The sequence below is a fragment of the Cupressus sempervirens genome, chromosome 8 (assembly GCF_028749045.1).
Source record: "Cupressus sempervirens isolate cs-2001-9-10 chromosome 8, ASM2874904v1, whole genome shotgun sequence".
Classification (NCBI taxonomy): Eukaryota; Viridiplantae; Streptophyta; class Pinopsida; order Cupressales; family Cupressaceae; genus Cupressus; species Cupressus sempervirens.
The window spans coordinates 46,099,740-46,126,990 of NC_143125.1; the positions used below are offsets into that span (position 1 = coordinate 46,099,740).

At 34.2% G+C, this 27,251-nt stretch overlaps 1 protein-coding gene across 2 annotated transcripts in view; it reads left to right on the top strand.

The window, feature by feature from the left end:
- LOC149541530 (D-xylose-proton symporter-like 3, chloroplastic) overlaps positions 1-22,097 on the top strand; it is a 222,124-nt gene extending 200,027 nt beyond the window's left edge. For both annotated transcript variants that reach the window (XM_089796756.1, XM_089796757.1), the window contains 2 exons: positions 19,515-19,652; positions 21,827-22,097. In XM_089796756.1, coding sequence (XP_089652882.1) covers positions 19,515-19,652; positions 21,827-21,961 — 273 coding nt within the window. In that variant the 3' untranslated portion in view covers positions 21,962-22,097. The remainder of the gene's footprint in view (positions 1-19,514; positions 19,653-21,826) is intronic.
- The last annotated feature ends 5,154 nt before the right edge of the window (positions 22,098-27,251 follow it).

Consider the following 27,251-nt stretch of genomic DNA (forward strand, 5'->3'; position numbering starts at 1 on the left):
CCCAAAAAGAAAAAGAGAAAAAAAGAGAAGAGAGGAGACAAATTGATGGCATTAAGTCGAAAACGTAAATCTTTGAATTCGAAAAGATCAAAAAAATCGAGAGATTTTCTAGTTCGAGACTTATGTGATATTTATCATCCAAAAATAAATATTGATAAAATCAAGAGAGGAAAAAAAGAAGTCCGAATATCAATAAAGGAGATTTTTTTGAGACAAGATGCTAAGAAAGTGTCACAAGGTGATAAGAAAGCATGGGACTAGGTTAAATCAAAATTGGATGAGACATACAAAGTAGATGACAAACCTTCCAAAATCAAGACCAAACCCAAGAAAGCCGATGAACAAGAAATAGATTTCAGAACTGCCAAAACTGAATATCTGAAAGAACATAAATGCTTCCACTGGGAGGCAAAATGCCTTGCAAGGAAGGAATCTTTTCCATTTTTTGGTTCTGTATGGAAAGATAGGAACAAAATGACCACAATTTTAGGTATTCACCTAATCTTGCTAGGTGTTGGTGCTTTTCTCCTAGTGTTTAAGGCTTTGTATTTTGGTGGCATATATGATACCTAGGCTCCCGACAGTGGAGATATAAGAAAAATTACGAACCTTGCACTTAACCCAAGTACTATATTTGGTTATTTACTAAAATCCCCTTTTGGAGGGGAGGGATGGATTGTTAGTGTGGACAATCTAGAAGATCTAATTGGAGGACGTGTGGCTAAGTTCCCTTTGTATCTTCGGTGGTATCTGCATATCTTAACAAAACCTTTTGTGTGGGATCACCATGCGTTTGTATGGTCCGGAGAAGTTTACTTATCTTATAGTTTGGCAGCTCTCTCTGTCTTTGGTTTCATTGCTTGTTGTTTTGTTTGGTTTAACAATATAGCTTATCCCAATGAATTCTATGGACCTACTAGCCCAGAGGTCTCTCAAGCACAAGCATTTACTTTTCTAGTTAGAGACCAACGTCTTGGAGCTAGTGTGGGGTCTGCCCAAGGGCCCACTAGTTTAGGTAAATATCTTATGCGTTCTCCTACTAGAGAAATTATTTTTGGAGGGGAAACGATGCATTTTTGGGATCTTCGTGCTCCTTGGTTGGAACCTTTAAGAGGTCCTAATTGTTTGGACTTGAGTAAGCTGAAAAAAGACATCCAACCTTGGCAAGAACGATGTTCAGTAGAATATATGACTCATGCTCCTTTAGGTTCTTTAAATTTTGTGGGTGCTGTAGCTACCGAAATTAATGCGGTCAATTATGTCTCACCTCGAAGTTGGTTAGCCACTTCTCATTTTGTTCTAGGATTTTTCTTTTTCGTAGGTCATTTGTGGCATTCAGGAAGAGCTCGTGCAACTGCAGTAGGATCTGAGAAAGGAATTGATCGTGATTTTGAACTTGTTCTTTCCATGACCCCTCTTAATTAAACGAGAGATAAAACTATAAATATCTAATGTATTTTTAGATATTAGAAGGATAGTTATATCCTTTGCCATTATTCTTCCAACTGAATCCTTGTTGCTCGGCTATATATAGTATAGTCGAGCATTTTTTTTGGTACTGAACTAAGTCCTATCTAGGAATTTTTTATTCATAAGCTAGGTTAAATTGTTCAATCAACAAAAGGAGAGAGGGATTCGAACCCTCGATAGTTTTTAACTATACCGGTTTTCAAGACCAGAGCCATCAACCACTCGGCCATCTCTCCCCAATGAGCATAACTCATTTTATCTCGACAAATAATATTTGTCTATAGGTTTAATAGTTATATATATATATATATATATATATATATATATATATATATATATATATATATATATATATATATATATATATATATATATATATATATATATATATATATATATATATATATAAAACTATTATGATTGATGATAAAAATAAATTTTTCTTATTCTTTCTTTATCCTCAAAATTCTAAAATTTCGATTCATTTATGATCAAATAAAAATCCGTAGTGCATTTTAATTAAAAAGACCAGATAGGGATCGAATGGTATAGCCTTTTGAATCTGTTGGAAGATATATAATTGGGTTTATTTTTTGAATGGTATAGCCTTTTGAATCGATTTCATATTTAATTTTTACTTTTTTAAATCTTTTTCCTGCAAAAGATTTGCATTGGTACTAATCAAATATTTGTAAGATGAGCAAGAGGGAACTCTTTTTCAGTTCAGGTACTGAGCTATTAGTTATGTACACACATTCTTATTTATAAATTCAATTTTTCATTGTAGATTAATAGTAGTATTAAGAATAGAATTGAATAGAGAATGAAACCAATTAGAATTATTAATATGAGAAATAATTGAATATCTTAAAATGATATAGTTTTCATTACCTAGTTTTTTATTTATCATAAATTAAATTCCTTTGTGAATTAATTTAGGCTTAGGGGGAGGAAGGATAAAAAGATCAATATATCTTAAGATATGAAAGAATTTAGAATACCTACTAAAAAGACTAATCTAATCCATAATGATACACCTGAAAATAGTACATTTTTTTACTTGACCAGCCATTAGGAGAGGAAAGTGCGACAAGTACACCAATTACTAGTAGAATTGAAATCGCAATTAATGCAAACACAGACGATTGGAACGCAACAGTGATGATTGTAATCTTAAAAGCTTCCAACAGATTCAAAAGGCTATACCATTTGATCCCTATCCGGTCTTTTTAATTAAAATGCACTACAGATTTTTATTTGATCATAAATGAATTGAAATTTTAGAATATCGAGTATAAAGAAAGAATAAGCAAATTTTATTTTTATCATCAATCATAATAGTTATATATATATATATATATATATATATATATATATATATATATTAGCCCTATAGACAGATATTATCTGTCGAGATAAAATGAGTTATGCTCATTGGGGAGAGATGGCCACGTGGTTGATGGCTCTGGTCTTGAAAACTGGTATAGTTAAAAACTATCGAGGGTTCAAATCCCTCTCTCTCCTTATGTTTATCGAACAATTTAACCTAGCTTATGAAAAAAAAAATCCTAGATAGAACTTAGTTTAGTACCAAAAAAAATGCTTGGCTATACTATATATAGCTGAGCAACGAAGATTAAGTGAGAATCGATCGTAATAAATGCAAAGAAGGAGCATCTAGGATCCAGCGACGAAAAAGTCAAACCAAAATTTCCGGATGAACTGATATATAATTGGAATAGCCATTTGGATAGGGATCGAATGATATAGCCTTTTGAATATGGTTGAATTTGTTCTTGCAACAGATTATTTGGTGGTCCCATCTATTGGTATTTTTGGTCTTGGGTTATTAATAATAAGTTTTCATTAGAGTTAGGCTATTCGATTGATCCACTGTTCTAGAAGCTTTTGCCTCTATTCAATACATAATGACTGAAGTGAACTTTGGTTGGCTAATCCAATTGGTCCATCAGTGGTCGGCAAGTATGATGTTTTAATGATGATTTTACATGTATTTCGCATTTATTTAATAGGTGGATTCAAAAAACCTTGCGAATTAACTTGGGTTACGGGTGTAATTCTTGCCGTATTAACCATATCTTTCGGTGTAATTGGTTATTCTTTGCCATGGGATCAAATTAGTTATTGGGTAGTCAAAATTGTGATTGGTGTGCCTGAGGCCATTCCGTTAATAGGAACTCCTTTGGTAGAGTTATTATGCGGAAGTGCTAGTGTGGGCCAATCGACCTTAACTCATTTTTATAGTTTACACACTTTCATATTACCCCTTCTTACTGCTGTATTTATGTTAATGCATTTTCTAATGATCTGCAAACAAGGTATTTCAGGTCCTTTATAAAAAGGAAATCGACATTTTGAATCAGTATTGAAAACCTATTATTTTTTCTTTCTAATAGATCATTGCCGCGGAAAACATTTTTCTCGGATTTCTCCTTTCAATTATGAAGTATTATTAAGTATATTTAATACAAAGAATTGAAGTAGATACTGATCTCAAATGGAGAGAATGGATTATGGGAGTGTGTGACTTGAACTATTAGTTAGGCCATGCAGATCAATTTATAGGATCTGTCATATAAAGATTCAGATCGAAATGTGTCTCTATCCCAATTTTCTTTCCAAAAATAAGAGGTTTTGAACTTGGGCAAAAGGCAAACACTTTGTTGTGTTATAAGAGAATTATTTCTATGATTGAATTCGAATTAGGCTTCATGGGATCCAAGTAATAGTAATAACATTTCAGAACTGAAATTTATTACTTAAATTAATCCTTTCCTTTTAATAGTATGAAAATGCATACATTTCCCTTGCATTTCAATATGGTAAATTATCGGAGTAAAGGAAGGGATCTAAAGAAGGAAAAAGGCCAGATCAGTAACAAGTCAATACCTTGTATGCAAAATACATTGTGAGGGTCTAGATAAACACGGATTACAAGGAATAAGATGATCCAAAAGGCATATTGATCATGATCAAATTTGTGAGCTTACTTGGAGAAGTCTTAAATGATGTGATAAATCTCAAATTGTTGAACCTTGAAGATTCATGAAAAATTCTTCTTAACCTCTTTATTTTCAGTTAATTAGTATCAAATAAAAAAAAAATTCAAATGGTATCAAGAACCTTTATGAATATTGCCGATCTCAAGAACAAGTTTTATTTTTGTCACAATTCATTATAAAAGATAAAAGAGTAGTTTGCTCATAATTTTCCATAATACTGAGGAGTTCATTTGGCATGATGCCATAAAATTGATAAAGAGATGTACATAATAACAAGGTGATTATAATCTTTCAGACACCTAGGATTCATGTGGACATAGAAGCCACAGAATGGTGAAGAGGTGAAATTAAACTTGCAAGAATCAACAATGAAATCAGATTTGAATATTAATTAATAGCTCATGCATGATTTCGTTAAATGTAATTTCCTACTGTCAAGTCAAACGAGGTGTCTAGATACCAGGATGCTTAGTTGATAACAAGATGACCCCTGGCTATTCAAGGTAGGGAGGGCGTTTCTCGTTAGAGATCGTGTGGGGATAAAATTTGGTCCAAGGTTGGGTGGTTAAGCCCTTGACAATGTTTTACCTCTCCATAAGTTACCAGACGTGCATCGGACAAAGATAAGTCATACATTTAATTGGTTGTCAGAAAAAAGGTATTATCATTTTTATGATTAATATGCAAGAAGGTAAGATTAATTGAGTTATTTTATCGTTACACCTAGATGCAAGAGATAAATTTATTGATTGTTTTTCATTTATATGAATATCGAATATAAGTATATTTCCTAATCTCGAGTTACTGTCAAAGTTAAGTAATCAGAAGGAAAGAAATCTGAAATTGATTGAGTGATAACTGGAACCTTAAATGATACAGCGGTATTGGAAGCCCTAACTGAATTAGTGGTATCAGAAGCCCTAATTGATACAGTGGTATCAGAAGCCCTAATTGAATCAGTGGTATCGGAAGCCCTAATTGATACAGTGGTATTAGAAGCCCTAAATGATCCAATGGTAATTGATGTCCTAGTAGATACAATGGTATGTGATGCCCTAATTTTATATAGTGGTATTTAATGGTAATCGTCATTTAATTTCGATATAGCGGTATTCGATGGTAGTTGTTGTTTGATATTGTTATAGTGGTATATGTGGACTAACTTGGGTGGTTGCACAAGCATCCTACAATGATTTCTTGGTCAAATTCCATGGTATGTGGATTTTATTTTCTATAGTAAATTCAATGATGATGTTTTAAGTTAAAAAATTTTGTTTAATTGTTTTTAACAATAAATCTCTTTCACATGAACATGACTATTATAACTATCTTCTTTATGAATTTGAAATAATAATTGTATTTCTTGGAGATGATAGTTGTTAAATAAGACCCGAAAAATCGGGATGTTACAAAGGTCTTCCATTGAGTCAGGGTTCTGTTTCTTAGCTTCTTCATGCATGTTTGAAGAATACACTTTGGTTTCAAAGTTATTCTTCCTTCTTCATCAAGTTCTAGTAGTACTGTTTGAGTAGGAATATTTTGCCCAAATACCTTCTTCAAACAAGAAACATGAAAAATTGGATGTATCTTTGTTGTTGGTGGCAACTCAAGCTTGTAGGAAACACTACCAATCTTTTGCATGATTTGGTATGGTCCATAATATCTTGGAGACAACTTATTATTCCTTTTTTGTCGCTTCATTGAAATTTGTTTATAAGGTTGCAATCTCAAGAAGACCTAATGCCCAACTTCAAAATTTCTTTCACTACGATGTTGGTCCGCTTCTTGTTTCATTTGATTTTGTGCCATAGCTAAATTCTCCTCGAGTCTTCAAAGTACCTGTTGTTGATGAAGCAAATGGTCCTCTAGTGCCTGAACTCTTGGTGACACCTTTAGAGCCCGTTTGGTGAGCGGAATAGGAATACGTATTCAAAAAATTGTGAATTCTTTGTTTGGATGCACCAAAACGGGATTGGAATACGAAGCAAAAGTGGAATACGTATTCCATTTTTGGCCCAAAAATGGGGTTTTGCAATTCCACCAAAATAGGCGGTATTAGAATACGTATTCCTATTCCATTTTTTTAAATTTTAGAAAACATAAATTTTCAGGTCCGCGAATTCCCATCAAATATTCGCTGAACCAAACCGAGAACAGGAATACGTTCTATTCCAGAATACATATTCCGGAATACGTATTCCAGAATACGTATTCCTATTTCACTCACCAAACGGGCCTTTAATGATAATGTGATGGAAGGAGGATGCTATCCATAAAGTGCCAAAAATGTAGACATTTTTGATGAGCTCTGGAAAGAAGCATTATACCACCATTCTGCAAGAGGTAGCCAATCTACCGTTTGGGATTGTTTTTTTGAAGTGAAACAATGTAGATATCCTTCCAAACATTTATGAACAACCTTAGTTTGCCCATCTGATTGAAGATGGTATGAAGAACTATGAGCCAATTGAGTACCCAAACATGAGAATAAATCTTTCCAAAAGTGACTAGTAAAGATAAGGTCACGATTACCAACAATAACCTGAGGTGTACCATGTAGCTTTTGGATATTCTCCAAGAAAACTTTTGCCACTATACTTGTTGTAAAAGGATGTGATAATGCAATGAAATGTGTATATTTAGTGATGCGATCAAGTACTACCATGATGACATTATGACCTTTAGATTTGGGAAGCCCAGTGATGAAGGCCATGGATACCTCTTCCCAACGTTGGCTAGGAATAGATAAAGGCTGCAAGAGACTTGGTGTCTTAATTGTTCCCCCTTATTTCTTTGACAGACCAAACATTTAGCCACAAATTTTTGAACATCACCTTTTAGCCCTTCCCAAAAAAATCTTGCTTGACCCAATGACATGTTGTCAAAAATCCTGAATGACCACCAATTGGGGACTCATGTAGTTCTTTGAGAATCTTATGTTTAGGAGTGGAAGTCTTGTAGAGATACAAGTGCTCTTTATACCAATGAATATCCCCCTTTAAACAAAACTTATCTAAACTACTAGGGTTACTTTTTATTTATTTGATGAGAATACTTGTTGCAATATCATTTTGCCACTCTTCTTTGGCTTCTATCACCCAATTTTCTTGTAATATTGAAAGGGCACACAATAAGGCTTCATCGTTTTCATCCTTCCTGGAAAGTGCATCGGCCACAATATTTTCCTTCCCTTTCTTGTATACAATTTCAAAGTCATATCCCAACATCTTAGTGACCCATTTTTGTTGCTCTTCTGACGATAGTCTTTTTTCCAAAAAATATTTTAGGCTATCATGATCTGTCTTGACTCTTAACCTTGAAGTGTCGACCCGTTAAATAAGGTCTCCATTTTTTAATTGCATAAAGGATTGCTAGCATTTCTTTCTCATAAATACATTTGAGTTGATTTTTACCTTCTAATTGATGACTCTGAAAAGCAATTGGTCGACCTTCTTGCATGAGAACTACTCCTATCCCATTTCCAAAAGCATCACATTCCACAATGAATTCCTTGGTGAAGTCTAGAGTGGCAAGCACTAGAGTTCTACACATAGCCTTCATCAATTGCTCAAATGATACATTAGCAGATTCATTCCAATTAAAAGAATCCTTCTTTAGTAGAGTGGTAATGGGTGCTGCTATACGACCATAATTCTTCACAAATCTTCTATAGTATCCTGTTAATCCCAAGAAATCCCTCAGCTTCTTAATAGTTTTTGGAATAGGCCATTCCATGATAGCCTTAATTTTGTTAGGGTCCACCTTTACTCCATGTGAAACTATGTCTCCCAAGTACTCCACCTCCTCAAGACCAAAAGCACACTTAATTGGCTTAGCTTTGAGTTGATGATCTTCGAGTAATTGTAATGCTTGATCTACATGCTGCAAATGTTCTTCCCAAGTCTTGCTATAAATTAATATATCATCAAAAAACACTAACACAAAATTTCTCAAGAACCTCTTAAAAATGGAATTCATCAAACTTTGAAATGTGGATGGTGCATTGGTAAAACCGAATGACATCACCAAAAATTCATAATGACCCTCATGAGTTCGAAGTTTTGTCTTGCAAATATCTTCCTCCTTAATCCGAATTCGGTGATAACCCAATCTAAGATCTAACTTGCTAAAATACATAGCTCCATTTAATTCATCTAGAAGATCATCGATTACTGGAATAGGAAACTTATCTTTAATTGTGTACTTGTTGAGCACTCTATAATTTGGACACATGCACCAAGTTTCATTCTCCTTACACACCATCACAACAGGTAAGGAGTAAGCATTTTGGCTATGCCTGATAATTCTTGCCTCTGGCATTTCCTCAACAGTTTTTTCTATCTCACTTTTTTGTATGTGTGGGTACCTATAAGGCCTAATGTTTGGTGGCTAGCTCCCTATAACTAGTTGTATGGTATGGTCATGATCCCTCTTAGGAGGATGTCCTTTAGGCATATCTCCAAGAATCACTGAGTGACAATCAATTATTGCTTGTAAATTTGGATGAGTAAGACCATTAGATTGAGAGACTTCTAATGAACATAGCTGGGCCACAAATCTGTCTGCGTCTTTCTTAAGAATCTTTTGCATTTGATGAGAGCTTACCATCTGTTGGGATTTTTCCTCCAATCCCCTTAGCTCCACTACCTTTCCTTTTGATTGAAATTGCATGAATGGTTCTTGGAAGTTCATCTCAATTGTTCCCAATGTAGTAAGCCATTGTCCTTCAAAACAATATCCGCTGCACCCATGGATATCGCATACATTGGGGTATCAAGTTGATAATCTCCCATGGATAATTTGATGCTATGACACTTCCCTGAACAACTGTGCCCCCATCTGCAATGAAAACTTGAAACTCTGGGGCTGGATATATAAAACAATTTAGAAGAGTTGCCAACTTTTTGTTGATGAAATTATGAGTACTACTTGAGTCGATCAATACTGTTTCTTTCTGTTTCCTTAAGAAACCCACTACCTTGAGAGTTTGTGGTGCATTGAAACCTGAGAGTGCATGACAAGAAATAACTGGTTGAGAATCATGTGATTCCTCACCTGACTCCCTATCCTCCTTTGATATGGGCTCATCCTCTTCTTCCTCACTTGGACCTTCAGTAGAGAACAATTTCTTTTCACTACATTTATGTCCTCGACTAAATTTGCTATCACAATTGAAACACAACCCTTTTTCTCTTTTTCTCCTCAATTGTTTTGGGATCAACCTAGTAGGTTGATGAAGAGAAGGTGTTGAATACCCTTTTTCTCTTGTCACATTAGCCCCTTGCTTTCTAGGAATCAGGAACTTCTCCTCTACCCTATGTGCCAATATAAAAGACGCATTTATTAAAATGGGACAAAACATGCGCACCTCAAGTTGAATGTGATCCTTGAGACCACCTAAGTATAAATCATTCGAGTTCTCCTATATAATTGTATCCACTCTTAAGGATAGATTTTGGAATTCTTGAATATAATCCTTAATTGATTATGTTTGTTGAAGCTTAGCAAGTTGGGTAAAGAAGTTTTTTGTCACACTATTGCTATATTGTGCTTGGAGTTCTTATGTAAAAATTGACCACGATACCCTTTTTCCTCCTATGAGTACAAATTGAACAGTAGCAAATGAAATGATCTAGTTCTAGATATAAGGAAACTATTGTGACTTTTTGTCCATATGGTTGATTTATCCATGTTAGAGGATCCTTGCCATCAAATTTGCACATATCCACCTTTGGAAAAAAAATTCCTAGATCTTGTAGTATTAATAAGATTTGTGTCATTAGTAGTTGACTTGAAGGTTTCACCTTGATTGCTTGAGAGCTCCTTGTTTCATTCATATAGGTGCCTAGCATGCTTCGTATATATGATATATCTCCTCGTAGGTCACACATATCCCTCTAAACCTCTTCCTTGAATTTACTAAGTTCTTCATTGGGATTACTATCCTTTGTTGCTTCCTAGTCTTGATCAGAGGATTTCCCCAATGTGGTAACATTCTTTGTGTCTCTTGTTGAAGGCCCCGTCATGATGGAAACCGATATTTTTGAAAAAAATAACACAAATGAAACGTAAATTCCCTGATTTATTGTTATTATTATTTTTTGTAACTTACTAGGGCCAAGATATCCTTACGCGGAAAAAATCCCCAAAAAATTAGCAAATTTGTTGCCTTCAGAGAGAATTTTCCTAATTTTGCAATATCTTGCTTATTTCTTTTCAATTTCTCTAAGCTTTGAAATTTAGGCTCCTCTACTATGTATTCAAAAACCCAATACAAATTATACTCCAATTCGACAAGATGTGAGAGATATGAAAATCTCAATAAATTGTGTACAAATAGTAATTCTACAATAATTTTCTTAAATTTGCTCCAATTCGTCTAAACTTCTTTAATATGGTCTTCAAAAACCCTTTAAAATTTTTTGAAAATTCTCTAAAATTTGAATGTTACGCTCTTCCTAAAATTGCCCTAAGGTTGAGAAAAAATCTTGCCTCTACGGTGCCAAGATCATGCTCTGATACCACTTGTAATGAAATAACTTGCACAATAGAAGAAATAATATGAAATATTATATAAATACTTGATAATAAATGAGGGTAATAGGCCACTTCGAGGGGGCAACCTCCAAATTTCTCCAATGAGAATACACTTCACAATATGATGTTGAAATAAGACTCACAACCTCCTATATATACCTAATTATGCTTGTGTTAAATAGACACAACCCTACATAATATCTAGGCTGACCTACCTACCTAAATAATAATATAATAATGATAACATGACTTAATTGAGGATTAATAAAGCCACAAGTTGACTATTCATAACCCTATATACACCAATATTAAGGGCGTAGCAGATTTATAATTAATTTACCAAGGAGTGTTGTTTACTTTAAGTCATGATTGTTGAAATATGACTTATCACCTGATGCCTCCTAAATACATAGTACAAGAAAGTTAACTGTTACAAATGTAAATGGCAGAATACTTGACTTATTAATCAGAGATCAAATAATCTATATATACAAAGAGGAGAGTTGAATAGAATAGAAACATTCTATTCTAGACTACACCTAAATATTAGAAACATTCTAATATTTATAGAGATACAATAAGATACAATAGTGAGCATTAAAAAGAAACATAAGTATTATTCTAATACCTCCTCCTTAATGCTCAATCTATTTACTACACCAATAGATTCTCTAAATTTAACAAACTTGTCGTGACCAAGGGGTTTTGTGAAAATATTTGCTGGTTGCTCTGAGGTAGGCACATAGAGTAATTGAATAAATCCATCTTCTACTAACTGTCGGATGTAGCGGCAATGAAGCTGTATGTGCTTGGTTCATTCATGAAACACTGGGTTCTTAGCAAGTTTGAGTACTCCCTAATTGTTTGAAAACAATGAAGTCGGACTTGCTTGAGGAATATGCATATCTGCAAGCATCTGACAGAGCCAAACTACTTCACAAGCTGCCTTGACAGCTCCTCTATATTTTGCTCCTGTAGAGGAGAGTGCCTGTGCCTATTGCTTCTTACTCGTCCAAGTACCTGCTGTAGATTCGATACTAAACAAATAGCTAGAATTAGATTTCTTGTCATCAACTGAGTCGGCTCAATCGAAATCGGTGAACCCACTGAGTTGAGGAGTAGCACTCCTTGTGTAAAGAAGACCATAATCTGAAGTACCATGTACATAGCATAGCACACGTTTCGTTGCAATCCAATGATCAGTCTTGGGGTTCGTCATGAACTGTGAGATGTAGCTGACTGCAAAACTGAGATCAGGTCTAGTAGTAGTAAGGTAGATGAGACTAGCTACTAGTTGCTTGAAGAGTGTTTCATCTATAGGAGGAGAATTAGTTTGTGCGGACAATTTCAGACCAGTCTCCATAGGAGTGGAGGTAAGTTTGCAATCTTGCATTTGAAACCTGTCAAGCAAATTTTTGGCATACTTGGATTGAGAACAAAAAAATATTGTTGTCAGTCTGCCAAACCTCAATACCTAAACAATAATGAAGCAATCCAAGATCTGTCATATTAAAAGTTTTGCATAGATCCTGTTTGATTTCTAAAATCAAATGTTCTGAACTCCTAGTAATGATCAAATCATCCACATAGATAACAAGGAAAAGAATATCATTACCAGAGTGTTTAATATACAGATTACTATTTGACGGGCTACGTTGAAATTTTTGAGCAACCAAGTACTGATCAATCTTTATGTAGCAAGCCCAACGGGCCTGTTTAAGACCATAGAGGGCCTTCTGGAGTCTACATATTTTTGGTTCTGAACCGACAACCTTGAAACCTGGGGGTTGCGTCATGTAGACTTCTTCCTGTAATTCACCATTGAGAAAAGCACTCTTCACATCCATCTGACGAACTTTTCAACCATACTGAGCTGCAATGGCAAGAAGAAAGCGAATAGTGCTCATCTTGGCTGTCGGGGCAAAGGTCTCCTTATAGTCAATGCCTTCGCCTTGGGTGAATCCTCGAGCAACAAGTCTGGCTTTGTATTTGTCCAAGGTACCATCTACATGGTACTTGACCTTATAGACCCATTTACAGCTAATGGGTTTCTTCCCAGGAGGCAGATCTAAAAGAACCTAGGTGTGGTTCTTTTGAAGACTCTGAAGCTCAGCATCCATTGCCTGTTCCCATTCTGGAAGTCCTTTGGCCTTTGCATATGTCTGGGGCGCAGGGATACTGTGGATGTTGGCCATAAGAGCAACATTAACTATGTTGTGCTGAATGCTCTTATTTCTAGAGGTTCTACTGTCAATGAGTTCATTAGGATGAAGATCGCTAATTGTTTGAGCCCACCATCTTGGCCGAAGAGTAGAGGAGCCAATATCAGATGTTGTCGGAATAGCTAGAGCAGGAGCAAAAGTTGTATTATCTGCAGATGGTTGAGGTGGTGTATCCGTAGCATCAGATGACTCATATAAAATAGAAGGACCCAAGTCAGAGATTGCTGAAGACTGAATTTCAGAATGCGATGGGGAAGCAGAGAGCTGAAATGGTTCGAGTTCCTCATTAAACACAACATCACGACTGAAGATTAAACTATCAGTGTTTACATCAATCAGTCTGTAGGCCTCATATGTGTGACTGTATCCTGTAAACATGAGTTTCTAGCTTTTGGAACCTAACTTATTGCATTTGACATCAGGAATCCATACATATGTTAGAGAGCCAAAAAAATTCAAATGGTTGATCCTAGGTTTGTGACCAAACCAGGCTTCCTCAGGAGTCTTATGTTTAACTACAAGGGTGGGTGACCCGTTAAGAAGGTAGACAGCTATGGATATTGCTTCTGCACAATATTTTCTAGGAACATTTCTATGTTCTAGCATAGCCCTAGCCATTTTTATGATGGTACGGTTTCAACGATCTACAACACCATTTTGCTGAGGGATGTGAGGTGTGGTGAACTGACGTCTAGTGCCATGAGTACTACAGAAGGCAAAGAAAGTAAAAGAACATAATTCCTCCCCATTATCGATCCTAAGAGTACGGATGGGGGAACCAGACTCTTTCTACTAGGGCTTTAAATTGTTGAAATACAGGAAAAGCATCTGATTTTTGCTTAAGAAAATATACCCACATTTTGCGACTGAAATCATCCACGAGGAGTAAGAAGTAACTATTCCCAGTAACAGAAGGAGTATTCATAGGACCACATACATCAACATGGACCAGCTAGAGTACTTTAGATGCCCACCATGATTCACCATCCTTAAATGGTGTCCTATGTTGCTTCCCTGCTTAGCAAGCTCCGCAAACGTGATGGTTCTGGGTCTATATATTAGGTAAGCCATGAACTAAATCATCCCGAGCAAGTTGTGCTAGATATTGAATGTTCAAGTGACCGTATCGTTGATGCTAGAGGCTGCTGAGAAAGGATGATTTGGCGACGAAGGAACGCTCAAGAGAATTGCTTGAATCTACAAACCTATAAATACCATGATCCTCAAGACCGATAGCAATTGTAGTGTGAGAAGCACGATCAATAATCAAACACTTATTTCCATTGAAAATGACATCCAACTGAGGGGAGTGCTTCATAATCTGACTAATAGTCAGAAGATTATGTTTCATGCCAAGAACATAACATACATTGAGGAACATGAGTCTTCTTCCTCCGGATTAAATCTGAACATCGCCCTTGCCGACAATATTGTGTTCCTCGCTGCCTCCAAAGATTACTGAGTTAGAATAGGCAGTGAATTCAACAAACCAATCACGCTTGTGAGTGAAATGTCGGGAGGCATCATAATGTATGTACCAGGCCGAAGATTTCACATGATCTGTAGGTATGCTGGCCCTAAAGGCATGGTAGATAGATTCTTTCTGCTCTAAGTGTTGGGCAATATTGGCTCACTTTTTAATTGAGTTTGACTTTTGATGCTGCTGATACAAATGCTCATAATATGTGAATATCTCAAATGGCACAAACTTCAAGATGAGAAAATGAAAGACCCAGAAGAATCAGAGAAGTACCCAGAAGAGAGCTCAAAAAACCCAGAAATAATATGTTGCTGGAATCTAGATCCATTGGCTTGAAAATTGAGGCACCCAGAAAAATTTGACAACCTAATTGAGATCTCGAAAAACCCACCAAGAATTTGTAATCAAAAAACTTTTCTGACCCTAAAAATTAGGGTTTCAGGAAAAACCCTAGTCGGCGTCTTGGAAGGTCAAAGACAACAAAAAAAATGGTGTTTGCCCAAATTGTGACTTTAGGCTGAGACGACACTAAACACAGAGTTTTGACCTCCAAACGGTGGTGGATGTGGTAGGAGTAGGCGTTTTTAAAAAAAATGTAGAGACGTTTTCTTGTTTTTGGACACAAATCACACTAGAAAAAGACCCAATTTGCAAATACAAGTCACACAGATCCAAAATGTGAGCTGTAGAAAAAAAGGCAAAATGACCACGATTTTGTTAAGTACAAACGACCACAATTTGCTGAGTGTTTCAGACTGTCACCAAGAACAATCCACAAATTTTCCAAGAAAGAACGCCAAGAACAACCCTTGATTTTCCAAAAAAACACCAAGAACAACCCGCTATTTGTCAAAAAAAAATCCTAGTCGAAAAAAATCTTAGGGTTTTGAGATTAGAAAGCAAGGATCACAGAATAATTTCAAAAATTGGCTTTGATAATTTCATAAAAGAAATTATAATTTTCAAAAAAATAAAAAAATATGCTCTGATACCATGTTACAAACGTAAATGGCAGAATGCTTGACTTATTAATCAGAGATCAAAAGATCTATATATACAAAGAGGAGAGTTGAATAGAATAGAAACATTCTATTCTAGGCTACACCTAAATATTAGAAACATTATAATATTTACAGAGATACAATAAGATACAATAGTGAGTATTAAAAAGAAACATAAATATTATTCTAATATTAACTACTCCAAGAAAAGGTCAAGTGGGAATAAACAATACAAAGAACCATTGAAGGAAGGATTCCGTTCATCAGGTATTCAATCAGCAAACAAGCAATCTCATCTATCATTGATTGAACATCTTCTCTTTACTTTATTTTGTTGGAGAATGCTCAAGTGGAGCAGTAAAAACTCTTTGCTTTAGACGAACGAGGACAAAGTGCTACAAACTGAAATGTCATCTTGCTATAACCATCAGACATAACAGCAATCATTAATATGGATTGAATGAGAATTATAGAAATGAATTATGCATCTTTAATCTCTTTTTCACATTTAACTACCTTAAAAAACATTGCTCCTTTGGGGGGCACTGCAATCACATAAATCAATGGCAGGTTTCTTGCATCTTTCCATCTATCATAATCAATAGAAAGACTTGAAGTTTTCTAAGAATTTCTATTTGATTGAAGAGATCTCTTTATAGAATTTGTATCTTTTTGCAATATGGTGGTACACGCCTTTTCATACTCGGCTATTGTGTAAGCAGCCAATACTTTTTTGATGGCTGCTATCATCTCCTTCAAATATGTTGATCTCATCAAGTTGAAAGGATGACCATTGGAATAAAGGCGATGTGCAATGACTTGATTTGCAAGTTCTCTTTCTTCCATTTTAAATGTTGTGTCCAATGGACCTATTTTGTGGGTGGTAATTTCTACTTCCTCTTCTGATACAGGTATTTGCAAAAATGGATGTTTGGAGGATACATCTAGTTCAATGGGTAATTGCATTTTTTTCTTTTTGGATGGAGACTGATAAGAATTTTGTTTTGGTCTTCTATTCAATTTATCAACTATTCTTGTTCATTTATATATCTTGTTGTTTATGCATTAGACATCACCATTCCATCTTTGTTCTTGCAAATGCCCCTTCCTTTACTAGAAGGGCCCATAAAATGAAGTTTGACCCGAGAATACGAGCTATTGAATGGTTTTTTCTATCACTTACATTACACTTGCAAATATATGAACCACCTCTCGAAACCTGTGTGATATTCTTACTGTATGTCTCAATAAATGAGATCCTACATCAATTTTGAATTTATTGGCTCCTTGCTCTCCCATTGAACTTTGAATGCCATTGGCAGCCATTCTTGCACAATACAATCTAATTCCTTAATATTATAAGAAATTAAATAATTTCAAATTAGAAAAAAGCTATAAACATCAAGCATACAAGTGCAAAAAAAGATACAAAATACTAAAATAGATTGCTAAACTTGTTTCTTTATTTCCTAAAAAAGAGAAAAAAGCATTGAATTTTTTCTTCCCAAACTTGAAAAAATTCATCAAAATCTGAAAAAAAAGATGATTAAAGGACTCAAGAATGGGATCAAATGCAATGTTAAACTCTTAGATCTCCTTTTGGGAATCTATCTGACACCTCATGAATGATCCTCTTCAAAACTAATCACATTGCCTTGAAAATTTCAAATTGGAGACCAAAGGAGATGAAAAACGGTGAATGGCCTCTATTAGGGCCGTTTTAGGGATTAGAGAAAAATAATGATTTAAACATGTTATAAAACACATGTTAAAAGGTGTTGTAATTTTTTTTTCCCATTTTAACATTAGTTGATGCTTTCTTGTTCAGATGTCTTTGGATGCACACAAAGGCCTGGTGGGTGCTAGCAAGTGCATCTTGGGCATGTGGATGCATATCCAGAGGGCATTCACATGCCCAGGATGTGGTTCTTGCCAGCATCCGCCTCCACATTTGAGGCCTACACGTCCGCCTCAGGTAACTTATTGCTATGTTGCATACAAGGCTACCCCCTTAGATGAACAACGTCAACACAAAGCTTGAAGTTTGAATTTAATCAAGAGAAATACAAACACAGATAAAATGTTTGAGAAATAGTTTCAATAGCACAAGTGTAGCATTAACTATTCTCTTAATTATATGTACTCAAAAAAACTTTCTTATAGGTTACAAATGTTTGGTTCGTGGAACTTTTGAATGATCATTATTGGCCCATAAATCCAACTTTAAAATTAAATGTTTTCGGTTTTCTGTAAAGGTAGAAAAAGGCAACTTTAAAGCAAATCCCTTCTAAACAATGATTGAAATGAAACTGCTAAAAATACACACTTCTGTAAAAATAGAACACAACTGGCATGCATTTGAAAAGATGCCAAATCTGAAACTTGCAAGTAGAGTAAAAAAATTTGTGTTTTAATGCTTGAGTCATAGCTTATTAATATAGTGGTCTTTTTTTCTTATTTTAATACCATTTTTATGTTCCACAGCATTGCTAACTTGGCATTATGGTGCATTTGATTGAGATTTCTGCTTAGAAATTGATGTAGGCTGAGTTGTTTGAAAATCTCTACAGCTCAAGAAGACATTGCGGAGTTTATATGTGGTTTAAGCATGGAAGATGTCAGCCAAAAAAGTAATTGAGTGGCTTAAATTCCCCTGGGACACATCTAGGACAATTTAGCCACCTATTTAGCATGGCAGAGAATTTTTCCACAAGTATAGCCGTGCTGACACTTTCCAACCATATTTATTTGTGATGGAGAATAATGTTGTTGACTTAAGCCAAAGTGGAGCTTTTGTTCACTTGAACCACTCTTTTGAAGTTGGGAAGAACGTTTTACAAATTTAACCACTCTAAATGTGTATCCTAGTTTATCAAGGGGAATTTTTTAAACCCTTAAGCCACTTTTGCATTTCCAAGTGTGGCTTAAGTTCACTTACACCATTTTCTGCAACATGGTGGAATTTTTACATGGTTCAGCTGTCAAAAAGGTGCAGAAAATCATGGGGCTCAGCCATCCTGATTCCTTAATGTGCAGCCTGCTGCATGAAATGTTTGATTTTCATTTGTTTGTGTCCTAATCGAAGGACTTCGTTCTGTCCTTTTTAGCTGCTTATTATTCTGCTGGATGCCGCCTGTTTCTGTCCCATGAAATTTATTATAATATTTATAATTTTGTGTTCTCTGCATGGCCCTGCTGATCTGCAAGTGTAATGCAAACTAGCTGAGGAAAAAAGGACAATATTTTATGATATTAATAAAGTACAATCTCTGCTAAAACACCAAAACAGATTAGACTAAATAAATTCAGATAAAATCTTGTCTACTTCATTCCTATCATGTTTATTCATGAACAATTGCAATGCTTGTGATGTTCATCTGCCAATGTATTTTTTTCAGAAGTGCCTGTAGCCCATACAATACAGATACTGTTCTCGTAGGGCTACTGTATACAGATTTGGCCTGTAAAGCGTATAAATCATTCTGAGAAGAAGTTGCATTTTATTTTATAAGCAGTTCCAATTACATAAAGGATTTGGCACACTGCATACTGAACTCCAGTTTTAATCCCCATGGATGTAATTTTCCACCAACAGATTTGTGCCATAGGCCTTGACATTATATATAGACCCATAAGAAATAAGTATATACAGTCTAATTATTAAGATTTATCATTTTAATTGGATTATCTTCTCATTGGATTTCAAATTTTCAAATACTTTGTTTTAATGGTTCAGTAGCCATATTTTCTAAATATTTTTTTAAATTTAATTGTCATGCAGGCATCTTTTGGTCCCATTGGTTGGTTGATGATATCAGAAATTTTCCCACTCCGTACCCGAGGTCGAGGATTAAGTATTGCAGTTCTGATTAACTTCGCTGCAAATGCATTGGTTACATTTTCATTCTCTCCATTGAAGGTAAACATTTTTTTTAGCTATATTGTATGAAATTATATTTCTATCTTGTAAATGCTGTTTCAGTTATACATTAACAGTATTAACTTAACACATAAACAAGAGAAACTCGTACTTTGCAGTACAGTTAAATTCTGAGTTAATTGCTCTCATGAGGCTTCTGAAAAAACAAAATTGTTTCATCCTGTCCAATACCATCATTGCTTGTTTGTCAATATTAGTAAGCTGGCAACTAATCCATTTCTCTCTTCAATGTTAAGAGATATTTCTGATGTCCAAATTTCAATCCAATAATGTCTTATCAGACAACAACTAAGCTCAGCAACTTCAATACAGTAGCCAATCTTTCAAAGATTTTTTTTCCAAATTTTCACAAAATAGAAATAGTGCCATCTTCAAGGAATCATAGACTTCTGGCACATTGACCAAACGTTCCAACACCTTGTGCCAAAAGATTCAGAGAAAACAAGGTTGAGTTGAGGCAGGATAACCTTTTGAAAGTGCTTAGGATTTTATCTTGAGTGGCATCTATGGAAAATTTGTAAATTCTCAACAAAAACTTGGCAACTTAGAAAGTATTAAAAGTTAAAATCTCTTAAACTAAATTGCCAAATGCATTAATTTGAAAATTGACACTGTGAAAGAGTAAATGCATGGTGTTATAGCAAAAACAAGTGAAAAATGCATTCTAACCAATGTTTTACTGGTGTCAACATTCTTACCCAAACTTTTTGGTGCTTATATATTAATATAAGCACAAGAATTAAACTTGTGAAAACTCACCCAGCTAAAACAATAGAGAATACTTGACAACTCAGACAGAAGTTGTAAAGTTTCAAAACTATGCTTTTTGCAATTGAATTTTACTAAAAATATATTTCTTCAAGAGGTTTTAATTTTAATACTTTCTAAATTCTTGTGTATCTGCTAAGTTTTTTGCAAGTTTTTGTCTGCAAACTATAAGTGAACTACCTCAAGGGAACCAGAGGGCTTTTGAAAAGATAATAAATCTAACAAAGCGTAGGAAAAGATGAACATTTAATGCATGCAAAGTTAATTGGCTGGCTACCCGAGGAAAAGATGGTGTATGAATGGCCTGCAGAGGATATCAACTTCAATTTGCATTTACCAATGCTTGTTGGAGAGGGAAGGAAAGTGGTGACTAGTGATCATGGAAAAGCCAATTTTAACTTGCAGTCTCCAAAAGAGAAAATGCTTTTCTAGGGAGAGGTCTCGGTGGAGAGGCTTTAAAATGTCTTCACCATGGATGACTTATGGTTTGTGCTAATGGTGTGTGGGCTCCTAGGTTACAATTTTTTGTTGACAGACTACGAATCGAGAGCTAACACGAACATTTCATCCCTCTTTTGTGCATGAGGGATAGAATTCAGCTCAAAGGCGTAGATGTGTCAAGTAGTTACTAGATGTGTAAGAGTCAAGTGGAGGGTGGGGCTGGAGACTTTCCTGTTCATTGTGGTTCTTGGAAGAGGCTTTCATATAGTGGTGGGTGATTGGTGATGGATTTTGGGATACCCATTGTACCTGCATTCTTTTAATCTCAATAAAGATGGCACCAACTTGCCAAGGCCGAAGAGAACATGCACAACGATTGTGAATGGTCTTATGTGACTACATGGAGGATTGGGGAAAACTCATACTTGGGGCAAAGGCAAGTGGAATCTACATTACCAAACTCAAATTCATGTTGGTAGACTATAGACAGCCCCATAGTACAATGCGGGGTTCTAGAAACACAACCTAGAGGAGGGGAAGAGGAGGCAAGAGTGTGAAGAAATAATAATTAATCATGGCCCTGAGTCTATTCAAGCTTAACAAATAATAATAATTAATCACGACATTGACCCATTGAATGAACATATAATAATCGAAGAATTATATAACTTTAAAGTAAAAATAAAGTATTTTTAAATAATTAAATATATTTTCTAAATATTATATAACTACTAAATATTACTTAGTTTTGTAGAGGAAAGCTTTTATCTACCAAAACGTTGTACAAGTGAAGTATTTTGTAAAATGTATTTCTTTAATGTGTGTACATTAAATAGAGTTTAACATTTTGTAAAGCAATTGTAAATCTCGTAACAATTTATCATTACTTGAGTAGTATCAAAGTTTTTATCAGCACAAAGTTAACAATCGTGGTACCATTGCAGGCACTAATTGGAGCTGCACTTCTCTTCTTAGTGTTTGGGCTTATTGCTGTCGTGGCAATGTTTTTCATCATTTTTTTGGTTCCTGAAACCAAAGGATTGACCTTGGAAGAAATAGAGACAAAATTCTTGAAATGAATTTAATACACACTCTTTTGCAAAAAAAACAATAATATGTCTATATTTATAAGAAAATGTTATCATGATATAATACAGTTTGTATAATAATTTGATCCAAATAATTATTATAATTATTTTTATAGATTTTTGATTTGATCTTTACTTATATGAAACTATATTATTAGCTGAAGTTTATTTTCAATTTAATAAGTACATCTACATTTATTTGATATAAAGAAATTGAGAAGAAAAAAGTGTATGATTAAATTAGTACAATATTTTTGTCTAAAAAATATATAATATCAAATAAAGACCTTTTAATAAAATACATTCAATAAATATCTCAAACAAATGTATTATAAGATCAAATCTAACTTAGATTGTATATTAAATATTTTATAACATTAAGAGGCCTTTGGTCTATTGGTAAAGGTGAGAGGTTCTTAATAAGTCAATTAGTGATGCAAAGTGATTGTGGATAAGCCTAAACACATCCATATATCTTCGTTGTCCTGGTCTTAATGATCATCCAATGGTCATTTTGCTAGCTGCATTCCAAAGGCTTCTCCTAGAACTTGTCCCCTATCTTCCCAAGGTTCTTGATAGGACAATCAAACTCTTTCTATTGAAGTTGTAAACTCACAATGCTAATGAGATCTTGCTTCCTATCATAACCAAGGATTACTTTCCACAACCTCTCTACCAACTAGTTCTTGCTCACATTCCCACGTCCCATGGAGGATGAAAGAGTTCCCATGATATTTAGACTCAACATGTGACAATAGGGCCTTTGGTTTCCAACTAAGACAACTCAAGTGATTTGATTTAGTAAGGCCTAAAAAAGATCTAACACTTTGAGGTCTCCTAATCAAGTATTGGCCTTTCTTTCCTTTTCCTTCCAAATGACCCACTTATTAAAACATAGTTTTGGATACCTTTTTGGGGCTATAAAACAATATTCTAAAATGGTACTTGAGTTGTATTGCTAGCTCACCTAACCCAATTTGAACAAAATTAGGCCTAATGCATATTAAGGAACCCAATTTGCAAGATTGAACTAAAAATATTTGCCAGTTGGCTCACCTTTGTTTTTGGTCAATCAAGCAAGGTTTGCACCTTCACAAGGAACTCAACCTTTAGGTTCCACTTATCCATCCTCCTTGTTATGATAATGGACTTCTTTCTTGCCTTCCTAGCTCACCACCTCTCGATGATCTAGCCTAGGGATTAGTGATTAGTACATGAAGCATTAGTGATTAGTGATCACATAGATTTGTGTGTGTGTGTGTGTGTGTGTGTGTGTGTGTGTACGTATATACACACATAGCAGGGAGTGGTACATCAAATAGATCAAACAATATATAACCTTAGACCTTTTTACAACACATAACACTTACACACACGGATCAAACAATAATTAGTGGCTACACCCACACAGTTTAGGTATTATGTCTTGATGGTTTCATGGATGACACACATGTACACACACATGCATGCACGCACGCACACACACACACACGCACGCATGTACCCTTAGACCTTATTACAACACATAACCCTTACACACACGGATCAAACCATAATTAGTGGCTACACCCACACAGTTTAGGTATTATGTCTTGATGGTTTCATGGATGACACACATGTATGCACACACACGTGCGCGTGCACACACACACATAACAAAGTTAAACCTTTTAAGCATGGAGTGTGAAGTCTAGCAAATTGTTAGATAACTATTGGGAGGAGGGAAGGGGAGAATTAGTTATGTTTAGTTATCCTACAATCCCTTTTAACAACTTCAGTACCAACATTCATAAACATCATCAATAATCACTGAGTGTATTCATTCATCTTCACAATTAACACATTATAACACTTTACTCCAAGCTTCTCATTTGCTATTCTATTATAAATGACTAACAGTAATATCACTTATTGACCAGAAACTTAGTTGTTATTGAGTTGTAGTAAAATGAAAATAACAGATAAAACAACTTGCAACATAAAAACATTCACACAATTGACATTGAGATTTTTAATATGGAAACCCTATAAAGCGATAAACCACCTAGAATTGACAACCCAAAAATTTTTACTCTTATGAAGTGATGCAATATCCCCTTGGCAATGAATTTTAATAACAAGTCATAAAAGTAATAAATTAATAATAAGTTATTTAAATAATAAATAATGATAATTAATACTAAATAGTTATATTAATAGTTATAAGCATACAAGTAATATGTGAATCACTAAACTCTAAATCATCAATCAATAATAGTGTTTATTTTTAATTAATATTTATATTTAAAAAATTACTATATTTATATATTAATGTGATTGAAACAATATTCAAATAAATAAATAGTAATCAAAGGAAAATTATTAGTTGAGGCTATTATAGTGGAAATAATTAATTGATTTAAAAAAATAAAGGAGTCCGAAAAAAATTATGTGCCCCTTTGAAGAGTCATATCATTAGATGGTGTGCTCATATTTAAATGGGAAAAAATTAGATTTTCTCCTTAGGGGGTAAGAAAAAAATCAAAAGGATAAAATGAGAATTAAAGAAAGGAGGATAAATACAAGAGAGAATAAGGGAGAAAATAAAGGAGAAAAAATAGAAATAGAAATAAGGAATAAAAAGACTAAGAAACAAAAGAAATAATAAAAGGAATAAATATAAAAGTAGGAGTGGTTGAAATATTTATAAAGAAGGGAAATCATAATAAGCAATGTAGCCAAAATATGAGGTGTAGCATAATAAATGCACCCATTTAAAAATAAGGAAAATATTATTAATATATATGAGGAAAAAATCAAGGTCGAAATTCTTGAAAAAGAAGAGGGGATAAGTACTTGATATATTATGTGTGAAATATAAAATAATTTTTGAAAAAGAAGAGGGGATAAGTACCTGATATATTATGTGTGAAATATAAAATAAGGAAAATGATTTCCTCCATTCAAATAATAATAAATAAGAGAGAGGTAATTTGTGTGGGGGGGCTTATAAGGTAAGGGAAAGATATGTAATTAGGACTTTTTTATAATTAAATTAAAGCAATGCTATCTTATTTGAATATATATTGAAAGTATTTTTAATAAAGGATTATTATATTAATATTGTTGTTAGATCCCAAGCTTAATATGTTTGTTGATGACATAAGGCTATGATAGATAAGAGAAAACCAATACTTGAAGATCAATTATTTTATTTATAAAAATCAAATGAATATATTTTTGATAATAAATTCTTTATATGAGGAATAGTGGAAATTGGATAATATTGTGTTAACTTATGGGGTTACTTCCATGTAGATTAATGAAACTCAAACCATGGAGCATGTGAGATATTAAGATCTCCATTGTTTGCCATGTTAAGAATTAATGTGCTAGAATATTCTGATGATGTCAATGTATGCATATGTGATTGGCCTTGGATAGATGATACACGAAGAATCTTAAGGGGTGCACTCCTGAGAAGATGATGAGGTAGCTATGAGCTAGGAAGCTCGATCCGAAGACATCGTTAATATTGGGGTTAAATTAGAGGGTAGAATAATGTAGCTAATTTTGTTATTGTTGTGATTTTGACCATTGTTTTGCAGGTATTGCTTGTCCCAAACTACCTTTAATAGTGGGAACATTAGAAGTGGTCTCTATTAGAAGCCAATCATGTTAAAGGTTTACATACACATTGTTAATGTGACCTTGCTAGAGGGTTTAACCAAAAGATCATCTAGACCTTACACTCCTTGACTTTGTCTTAAGAGTGGCATTATCTAAAGGACTTACAAACACCACTAATCGATATTACCATATAAGATTTCACAAACTTATTAGGTCCCTTTAGTCTATGAGATTTTCTACTACAATGATTAGAAAATAATGGTGTAAAATTGATTTGTTTAGGTATAGCACTACCTTGTTTGTTCAAATCTCCTTTCTTCTCTCATTTTGATATCTCACTTTGATCTCTTTACTATGTTCTTTTGACTAGTTGATTCAATCCTCTTTCTCCTTCAACTTTTCTTGGTTCTCTTGGCTCAACTATCTTCTTCTAGATCCTTCAATAGTTTCCACAATCGCCACCTTAATATTCAAAACCAACAACCAAAAATTGTTTTTAACATCTCCTTAAATAGTCATCTCTGTCCTTCCATATTTTTTCGTTTATTGTCACTTAATCACAATCATCGATCTTAAATTCAATGAGTTTAGCCACATAAAAGATAGAACTTTCATAGAAATTTGTGTTCTTCCTTAACTTTCTTTAATCTCCATCATCAGACCCTTAATGAATTCTCCCAATCATTGATCTTGAAACAAACTTTGACTCACACCTTTGGACATCTTGAACATTCCATTTTTCCATCAAAAGTCAGCCTTAGATTCCATTTCTTTTAGTTTGGTCTTCCGATGGTTGGTTGGTGAACATAACATTTCACTCGGGTAATATAGTTCTTGGTTAATACTAGAATTGCTTGAGTAGTACTATATTTCCAATGTACTTTTTCAACTACTCGGTGAAAAATGTAGTTACTCAGCGAATACAATCTCTCTTCTTTAACGTTGTCACTTGGTTAAACTTTCATGGCTTAATACAGTACAACATCATATGATTGTAAACTAATTAGGCCAACATTACATTATGACCATCCAACCCATTCAAGTGCCCATTGAATTCCATTCTTATCAATTTTGTCTTCAACATACTTTTGTCAAATCCTCTTCATTAATCAAATTGATATAGCACTCTACTAAGTTAGCATAATGTCTAACCAACTAAGACTTTGATATCAATGAAAACATAACAATTGATATGGTTCTTTTACATACATTCATAGAATTACCAATTACATTATCAGTTGTGGTTAACAATCTCCCCTTTGACATTGATGGCAACACATAACATATGATTTTATATTACAAAACATTACATAAGATAATCAATTGTATGCATTGTGAACAATACAACTTGTCAAGTCTTTGTCTTCATCAATAAGTTCTCTTTAACTTGGTACGTATCTTATTTAGTTCAACTCCATCTTCATATTTACTTCTCCATTTTTCAAATTCTCTACTTCTTTGGGCATACATCAACATTGTATAATCTTCTCCTCCTTGACATCAACAACTTTAATATTCTCCTTTACTGTTTCTATCCTTTTTTGTACTATTGATATTATCCTTCTTTGACAACAATGCTGAAGGTCATTATATATTTGAATATGAAACTTATAAAACATTATGGTTATCGGTGCACCTTACATGTACAAATTAGACTAGTTTCATTAGAGTC